Source organism: Carlito syrichta, unplaced genomic scaffold (assembly GCF_000164805.1).
Source record: "Carlito syrichta isolate Samal-C Ts95f unplaced genomic scaffold, Tarsius_syrichta-2.0.1 Scaffold113598, whole genome shotgun sequence".
In the NCBI taxonomy this organism is placed as follows: domain Eukaryota; kingdom Metazoa; phylum Chordata; class Mammalia; order Primates; family Tarsiidae; genus Carlito; species Carlito syrichta.
In genome coordinates, this window is record NW_007057694.1 from 54,562 (window position 1) to 64,559 (window position 9,998).

General features: G+C 36.1%; 1 protein-coding gene across 1 annotated transcript in view; it reads left to right on the plus strand.

Annotated features, from left to right (window-relative positions):
* The window catches only part of MPP5 (membrane palmitoylated protein 5), a 70,266-nt gene that overhangs the window by 31,925 nt on the left and 28,343 nt on the right, over positions 1-9,998 (plus strand). Inside the window, exons 6-7 of the mRNA XM_008071894.1 lie at positions 620-781; positions 2,272-2,349. Coding sequence (XP_008070085.1) covers positions 620-781; positions 2,272-2,349 — 240 coding nt within the window. The remainder of the gene's footprint in view (positions 1-619; positions 782-2,271; positions 2,350-9,998) is intronic.

Here is a 9,998-nt window from a genome sequence, read left to right on the forward strand (position 1 = left end):
TCTGAATTGGGGTCTCACTCTGTCACCTAGGCTGGAGTACAATGGCATGCTTACAACCACCAAATCCTCTACCTGCTGGGCTCAAGAGAGCCTTCCATCTCAGCCTTCCAAGTAGCTGGAACTACAGGCACATGCCACCATGCCCAACTAATTTTTTGATTTATTGTAGAGACGAGGTCTCACCAAGTTCCTCAGGCTGGTCTCGAAGCCCTGGACTCAGGCAGTCTTCTTGCCTTAGCCTCCGAAAGTGCTGGGATTACAGGCTTGAGCCACTGCGCCTGGCCTGGTCACATATCTTAATGTTAATATTCGTTTTGCAGTTTTTAAGTCATGCTCACTAATCACACTTAAATGTGTAGTGTAACCATTTGAGTAGTATCCAGCATATGGAAAATAGTTTGGTTATAGGAATAAAGTGGTTTCTGAAGCAGAAAATCTGAGGGAAATGATAAGCTCGCAAATCTAATTACAAATATTATTCTATCTAAGTAAATTTTTCCTCAAGATACCTGAGACTTAGTATTGTTGAATAGAAAAAAAAATAGAATTTAAAAATGAAGAAATGTATAATTAAAAAATTGCATTTTTATATTTAAATTAGATGTTGTTTTTTTTTAAGGGTGCTACAGTTCGTAATGAGATGGATTCTGTCATCATTAGCCGAATAGTAAAAGGAGGTGCTGCCGAAAAAAGTGGTTTATTACATGAAGGAGATGAAGTTCTGGAGATTAATGGCATTGAAATTCGGGGGAAAGATGTCAATGAGGTTTTTGACTTGTTGGTAAGTTGACAGGTATAATTGATAGCTTTTAAATATTTAAATAAATATTTAAATAAATTTAAATATTAAAAAGCTATCAATTATTAAGACTATAGAATGAAATATTTTTAAAACTTTTAAAAATAACTATTAAGAACGCTAGACAGTTTCTGTCCTATTTTCCCCATGATGTGAGTGTTCCACAGTATTTCTTTGGGGCAGGTACCACTGACTTTTTTTTGTTTTGTTTTACTTTCTACTTTATTGCTGTCTGGTATATTTTACTTCTTCTGATATCAGTAATAATTTAACTCATTAATTCATTCAGTAAGTATTTATTGAGTGCTGACTATATGCTAGCCACTGGGAAAACAGTACAAGACAAAGTCCAGGTCCTTATGGTTTTCATGTTCATTTTATTTTCTTATTATCTGCAATTGATCGTTTTCCTGATAATAGATAATATTAATAGCAGTGCTATAGGCCTGCATATGTACTGTAATAGCCACTAGCTTCATGTAGCTGTTTCTACTTAAGTTACATTTAAAACTCAGTTTCTCATTCACACTGGCTGCATTTCAAGTGCTAAAGAGCAATATGTAACCAATGGCTACTATATTAAGAATAGATATAGCACATTTTCATCATTGCAGAAAGTTCTATTGAATAATGCTAGTGTAATCAGGAAGTCATTCATAGATATCTTTTGAAGGCACCTTATGATCACTTCGTACACACCCACAGCCCAGATTTATATGTTTACCTAGCATTGATTGTTACAGTAGAATCTGTACTATCTGCTAATATCTGTTGTTAAATCTAGAACATCTTCACATCCTTATTTTCATCCAACTACCTTCATTGCTTTGGTAGAGCAAAGTGCCACTGGTCATCATTTTCAGTCCCTGTATAATTGACTGCTGAGCACTGTTCCCATGTTGTATCAGTACCAGAAGTTGTGATGGTTACTGTCTAGGCTGGAAGTATCTGAACAAAGCAATTAGTAGTGTACTGGGAAATCATAGTGAACCTAGCAGTAAGACTCAATAATTAAAAAATAGGATGAGTGCGTCTGGAAATTGAGAATGTTTGCATTGCTTTTCTAGTTCCAATCATAGTTACTTTTGCAAATTCTACTGCATTAAAATTGATGTGTCTCAGAATAGAAAACCTGTCATTGTTATAGCACTGTGGCATCTCTCAACCCTTCGCTACGGAATCTTCCTAAACTTAGTCTGAATGAAAGGCAAAAACCTAAGACTTATGGGCTAACTTCGTCCCCACTGGGCCAGAATTGCAGAATGCCATGTTCTAGAATACTTTTAATATAATGGGGTCTGTGAAAACCATAGTTTGTGATTCCTGATGAAATGAGATTCATCTTTAACCCATTTTTTTTTAAGTCCTCAGAGGAATACCAGAATAGCCCAGTTTGGAGAATGTTGATCATAAGATTACAGAATGATTTTCATAAATCCAGATTTTAAAATAACACAATCTTTCTATTACAGTCTGATATGCATGGTACTTTGACATTTGTTCTGATTCCAAGTCAGCAGAGCAAGCCTCCACCTGTCAAGGAAACAGTAGTAAGTAATTTTTTAAATGTTCATTATTTATTGTTCCATGGCTACTGTTTACTTCTCTCAGAAATGTTAAATTAAGTATTTCTTACACACAAGTAAGAACAAGTAAATTTAGTATTTTTTCTGTAAATAAATATGAAATATAAATGTTTCAAGTTAGTAAACCCTGCATCTTTTTAAAATAAAAAATAGACTCAAATTACTTAAGGCAGAGGAAAAATAAAATAAAAAGTAGATATGATTTCTGTCACAAAGCTTGTCTTTTTTTGTGGCTATAAGTAGGTTTATTTAACTTAAACATAGTATAGAGGACAAATGTGCATTTACAAAGTATGCACAACTCTTATTTTAGAGTGTATTGTTCTGTGTTAAACATTTACTCTATTAAATGATAGACTTCATTACCATATGACCCAGCAGTTCCACTCCAAATTATACATATCCAAGAGAATTGAAAATACACATTCACCCAAGAACTTGTACATGGATCTTCATAGCAGCATTATTCTTAATAGCCAGAAAAGAAAGTAGAAGCAACCTAGATGCTCATCAGCTGATGAATGGAAAACAAAATATGTTACATCCTTACAATGGAATATTATTCGGTAATAAAAAAAGACTTACACTAATGGCTGGGTATAATGTCATGCCTGTAATCCCAGCACTTTTGGACGCTGAGGCAAGAGGATCACTGCTATATGCTAGATGAACATGAATGAGCCTTGAAAAAATTATGCCAAGTGAAATAAGCTAGTCACAAAAGGCCATGTATTGACTTATTTATATGAAATGTCCAGAGCAGGTACATCCATAGAGACAGACTATTTATATGAAATGTCCAGAGTAAGTACATCCATAGAGACAGAAAGTAGATTAGTGGTTCCATTTTTTTTTTTTTTGAGTTGGTGCCTCACTCTGTGGCCCAGGCTGGAGTGCAGTGGCTTACTCATGGCCACTGCAACCTAACCTGCTGGGCTTGGGCGACCCTTCCGCCTCAGCCCTCCAAGTAGCTGGAACTATAGGCGCATACCACCACGCCCAGTTAACTTTTTGATTTATTGTAGAGACAAGTTCTTGCCAAGTTGCCTAGGCTGGTCTCAAACCCCTGGGCTCAGGTGATTCTCTCACCTTGGCCTCCCAAAGTGCTAGGATTACAGGCATGAGCCACCATGCCAGGCTAGATTTGTGTTTCCTTAGGTCCAGGAGTGAGGAGTTAAGAGGGAATAAGAGTGATTGCTAGTCTATATCAGGTTTCTTTTTGGGGGGCAAAAAAGGGTTTTAAAATTGTTTGTTGTGATGGTTGTACAATTCTATGAATATATTAAAAACCATCCAATTTTGTACATGGGGAGTTGTATATTATTTGAATTATATTTCAATAAAGCTATTAAAAATGATAGACTTTAATGTGCTGGATTAAAATGGAAGCCTGATATATTGCGTGGTATTCTTTATTTATTTATTTATTTATTGAGTTGGAGTCTCACTCCATCGCCCAGGCTGGAGTGCATCATGGCCACCCCAGTGTTGACCTGCTGGGCTTCAGCAATCCTTCCTCCTGAGCCTTCCAAGTAGCTGGAACTACAGGTGCACGCCATGCCTGGCTAATTTTTTTGGTTTATTGTAGAGACAAGGTCTCACCAAGTTGCCTGGGCTGATCTCAAACCCGCAAGCTCAGGCAATCCACTTGCCTTGGCCTCCCATAGTGCTGAGATTACAGGCTGAGCCCTGCCTGCATGATATTCTTAACTTTAGAGCATAACACTTTGAGAGATTCACCTTTTCTTAATATTGCATCACAGTTATGCTTTATATTTTGGCTATCATTCCGTATTTTCCTGTTCTTTATGGGATATACTGAAATTGATGTTGTATCTGCAACCTTCTTTCTGTTTATAGTTCTTTGTAGGAAGAGAAGTAAGGGAATATAGATTGGCTCTGAATTCAAACAGCCTGATTCTCTGTGCACTGTCTTTCCACATATCTCTCCTGATTTTTTGAAAGTAATTCTGCAAACGAGGAGACAATAGAGGAGGGTTGGAGTGTGCTTTTACTTACACTAGGGGGAACCAAAAAAAAATTTTTTTTGGAGGCAGACCCCTTGTAGTACAGGCTTCCCTTGCTAGGTATGTGTTCTTGGAACCCTGGCATCATTGTGAGAGGCTGCATTTGGCTTCAGTGAATTTCTTTGGAGATTCATTCAACACGTTTGCCTATTTCATGATGAGTGATTTACAAGTGTGCCTGCCCACATCATGCTAAGTGTTCAGTGCCCCACCCTCCCTAATCACCTGATCTCACCCTTGTTTCGGATGAAAAATTCCTCAAAGGGAAATGTTTTGCTGATGTGGAAGAGGTAAAACAAAAAACAGCAGAAGCACTTAAAGGCATCAAAATTGACAAATTCAAAAACTTTTGGGCAGTGGAAAAAGCATCTTAATAGGTGTATTACATGGAACCGAGAGTACTTTGAAGGTGACTGGAGTTTAAACATGTAAGAATAAATATACAATTTTTTATAAATAAATTCCAGGTTTTTTGGGGTCCTCCATATGTCTACAATAATCCGTCCCTCCTCAGCAAATGACTTTTGTCTTTTGAGAATGAATTTCAGAAGTTAAAACATCTGCTATCAACATTTCTGCTATTTATGCAAAGTCTGGAATTCTCTAAAAAGCCAATCCTTTAATGGATAAAATTTAAGTGTTACGTTGCTATGTGCTACTTTTCATTGTATGCAAAATTAGAATAGTGAAGTAATTAATTTATGTAGATTGTTTCAACATAAGAATGAAATAACTTATCCTTTAATGGTTATTTAGCTCCCACCTTTCATTAATGATGAAGAATAAAAGGCTAGTTTAATCTGAAGGCCAAAGGAGTGTCTGTTGGAGATTTGTGGGAAAATATAATTCATGGTGAACAGTTTTAGGAACTATTTAACTAGAAAATAAAATTGCTTAAAAAGGGAAGGGAGAAGGAGAAGGAAAAAAAAGATGATTCCATGTTTATCCTTCTTAATTACAACATTTTAAAGCATTTTAGTATTTAAAATATTTGCAGTAGGGAGTTTATTAAAATATTTACAGCAAGGAATCTTTTCAAAATAGAGTGATACACGGTATTTTTCTTTTCCTCCTTTTTTCACCTAACTGGTTTAAAATGAACTACTATTATTAAACCTTATATTGAAGCTGTCCAGAAAGGAAACTGATGGAAAAATCATAATTTTGGTAGACATATCCAGAATGATTATCTATGAGATTAGTGATCTAGAGAAATTAATACCAGCTGGTCATGGTGGCTCATGCCTATAATCCCAGCACTTTGGGAGGCCTAGATGAGGGGATTGCCTGAGCCCATGGGTTTGAGACTGCCCAGGCAACTGGGCTAGACCTTCTCTCCATAATAAATCAAAAAATTAACCCAGGCATGGTGGCACGTGCCTATAGCTTCAGCCACTTGGAAGACTGAGGCGGAAGAATCACCTGAGCCCCAGCAGGTCAAGGCTGTGGTGCTGTGGTGCTGTGAGTATGCCACTGCACTCCAGCCTGGGTGACAAGTGGGACTCCAACTCAAAAATTAAAAAAAAAAAATTAAAACCAATTTATTGAGTATCATTATAATACAGGTCGGCTTCTGACAAGAGCAGCAAAAGATGTCTTTCTGACCTATGTTTTGTGATGTTAGAAAGACACATGTATTTTAGATAGATATATGAAATAGATTCTATCTGAATCCCAGTTATTATAACTTGCTGAATTATAGTGTTATGTACAGCAAGAGTAAGCTATGTCAGGGGTACTCTCTGAGTTGTCGAGTTTCGTTTGTATCACGTAGCAACCAGCTGCTGTTCTTTCAGTAGCAGAAGCAAAAGTCTTGGCACCCAATAGTTCACTTTCTTGGTGACTGGCACATTTGTCCTTGGAAACATACACATTGTTCAAACTGGGCGCTTTCCTTCTCTAACAGAGCCTAAACAAAAAGAATGGCTTGGGTTTCCCAGACTAGCTTGTAAAACTTTAGATTATTCCATACTATAATAATTTGGAGAGAAGATATAATAGATTTTTTCGAGCTGAAAGAACTTTTTCATCTAGTCTAATGCCCTAATCTAACCAGGAATGAATTGAAAGGAAAAGGGGGGGGGGGTGTCACACTACTTATTAGTAATAGAATATGTACAAGAAAATGAGTAGATTATTTATTGATCAGTATTTATTTAACTATTATTATGATTACTTACTCTATCACAGTCACTACAAAGAATACTGGGTTGTAAGGAAAATTTGAGAATCACTGTTATCAGATGCATTAACTTTCCTGTTAAGGTATAAAATGCATTTTATGCTTTTCATCATAATTTTTCTTGTTTAGAAGAAGATATAGAATTTTATAATACAACAAGATTTTTTATATTTTATTAGAAGTTACAAAAATAAAAATTTCAGGGTATATTAAAGGGTTGTCCCTTTTCTTTTTTGTTTTTTTTTATTTTTGAGTTGGAGTCTCACTGTTGTCCAGGTTCAAGTGCAATGGCACGCTCATGGCCACCGCAGCCTCAACCTGCTGGGCTCAGGCAATTCCTCTGCCTCAGCCTTCTAAGAAGCTGGAACTACAGGCACGTGCCACCACACCTGGCTGATTTTTTTATTTATTGTAGAGACAAGATCTCACCAAGTTGTCCAAGCTTGTCTCAAACCCTTGGGCTCAGGCAATCCTCTTGCCTCGGCCTCCCAAGCTGCTGGGATTACAGGCATGAGCTACCGTACCCGGCAGATGATCCTTTTCACATAAGGCAGTTGCCCTATTAAGTTTGGTATTTATGGCCAGGTACAGTGCCCCACATCTGTAATCTCATCACTCTGGGAGGAGGTGAGATGATTGCTTGAGAGTAGGAGTTCAAGAGCAAATTAGGCAACATAGCAAGACCTCATCTCTATAAGAAATCAAAAAATGAACCGGGTATGGTGGTACACACCTGTAGTCCAGCTACTTGGGAGGCTGAGGCAGAAGGATTACCTGATCCCAGAAGGTCGAGGCTATGGTGAGGCATGATCATGTCGCTGCACTCTGACTGGGCAACAGAATGAGACCCCCAACTCAAAAAAAAAAAAAAGTTTGGTATTGCCCTAAGGTTCATATTTTTATCTACCTACTAAATAACAGTTAGGTGTCCTACAGATACCTTAAATCTCCCTCCTGTAAAAAATGGACGACAACAAATAGTAAAGACTTTCTTTTTTTTTGAATGATGGGGTTGAGGAGGAGTGCTAGGGTTGGGGGCAGATATTTGAAAACTTGCTTGAATACCATAAAGCCTTTTCTTGGCTCATTTTCACTAATTTCTCTTGTACAATTAATTGTAAAAGTTAAAGATAAATTTACACCAGGCATGGTGACACTTTGAGAGGCAGAGGCAAGAAGATTGTCTGAGCCCAAGGGTTCGAGACCAGCCTGGGCAACTTCATGAGACTTCGTCTCTACAGTCAATAATAATAATAATAATAAACCAAGTACACAGAAAGAAAATGTAATGTTTTTTAAAGATAAATTTACTATAGTAAGAAATACAGCAGTAAAAATTACAAAGGAACATATTTTGGAACATTGAATTCCTTAGCAAAGATGTACATAAACTGATGAATCATTGTCTTTTCCCCCCATTCCCATTTCATCATCGGGACTTCAAATGTGAATCGCTTTTGGTACTAAAAAACAAACAAAAAGAAAATTTAAGACTGGAAGATAATTATATCCTAACAGTTCTATAATTTGAAACTTAAACTGATGATTTTATTTGGTTTAGAAACCAAACACTGTTTTGGTCAGAGACATTCTATTGGTGTTGTTCTAACATCATGAAATCCCAGAGCTTTCCTGTGGGGTCATCTTTTCTACTTCATTTTAAAAGGACTTTGTTTTTTGATGTATAGGAAACAAAATAATTTAGCCACTAACAACAAAGATTGGTGGAGATAACCTCTAGAATTGATAGAAATTAATCAATGGGAAAAAAGAAAAAAAATCAACAGAATATGTGAATAGAAGTCAAGTAGTACATATTAAGGCAACACTTAGACTTTAACTTATCAAATAGATAATTTTTCTAATGTGAAATAAATTTTGCTTAGGAAAGAATAAAAGCTTTTACTATTAATTCAGGGTTAATTTTAGATGGGACTAGATAAACTTTTCACATGGCAAAGTATATTCTCTTCCCAACCTACACAAACAGGAGACCCCTTCTAAGCCATTTAAATCCCCCTTTCAAGCCATTTAAATCCAAAATGGAGGGGTTGAGAACTGCCTGGGCAAGAGTGGATAGAAAAGCATCTCAGAGGGGTTTTGTTTGCCTCTGGCAAAGGTCATAAACCTAGCTATTCCCTCCTCACTGATCTTTTTAATTTCCCTCAGGGTAGTAGTTCTCTAAGATTTCTGTACATAACAATTACCCAAAGAACCTGATTAAAATTTAGAGTCTGAAAGTCTTGGGTGTGGCATGAGAAGTCAGCATTTTAATAAACATCCTAGGCAGATAATCTGAGCAAAAACACTTTGAAAAACATGCTGTGCATGCTTTCGGAAAGTGATTTGATAAAATTATCAGTCAGGCTGACAAGTAGTCTGATTTAATAGATCTCTGAAAAACCTGATAAAAATGATCACTATCTCAAGTGATGCATAATATTCCATTTTTAGATTTCCAAGGCATTTTGGCTAACAATTTAAACGGATTCTGGAAGCATTATGGATTGACGGGGATGGTACTCAAACAGGTTTTTTTGAAACAATATCTCTAGATCATCCTAGAGACTTTATATTAAAGACTTTTCTCATGCCAAGATTACAAATTTATAAATATAATCTTTTTACATCTTTTTATCCAATCTCCCAACTGTGTTTTAATTCACTATCCCAATTAACTTTATTTTTTCCCCCAATTAGCTTTCTAAAATTCATTTTTGGTGCTGAATAACAAAAGTTTTAAGATTTTAATCAAAACGATTTTCACATCAAGCGCAAGGCTCTTATTTAGGGCACTCTCCATTTGAGACACAGCTTAACACTTTCAAATTTGGTGAGGTATCTTAACCATTTTTTGATAGAAGACTATGGAATAAAATACAGGGGAAAGTGAATGTTTCTAGAAATCATAGAAAACACTTTATAAGTGATATGTATTACACACACACACACGCACATCTTTACATTATATGACATAATAGCCTAGATATCTCATGAAAGCAACAACCTTTCCCCCTTGGAGGGTTGGAGTGGGTATTGGTGACACTCTGGGTCTTGATTTAGATGCTGGTTACACAGCTGTGTTTAGTTAGTGAAAATGTATTGTGCTATATACTTACAATTGTGTATATTTTTTGTACTTGTGTAATACATCAATGAAAAGTTATCCCCCAAAAAGCAGACTGACATTTAACTTCTACTTTTAGCTATTTCACGATGTTAACTGGATCACTTTTTTTAACCTTAGTTTTACTCCTTACATATTGGGACTTAGCTTTCCTCATTTCCTATTTACAGTAGTTAGTAAAATATTCATTTGAAATTAAAAAATATTCTCTAATGACACATCGAGCCAAATTTCTTTTTTCTTTTTCTTTTTCTTTTTTTTTTTTTTTTTTTTTGAG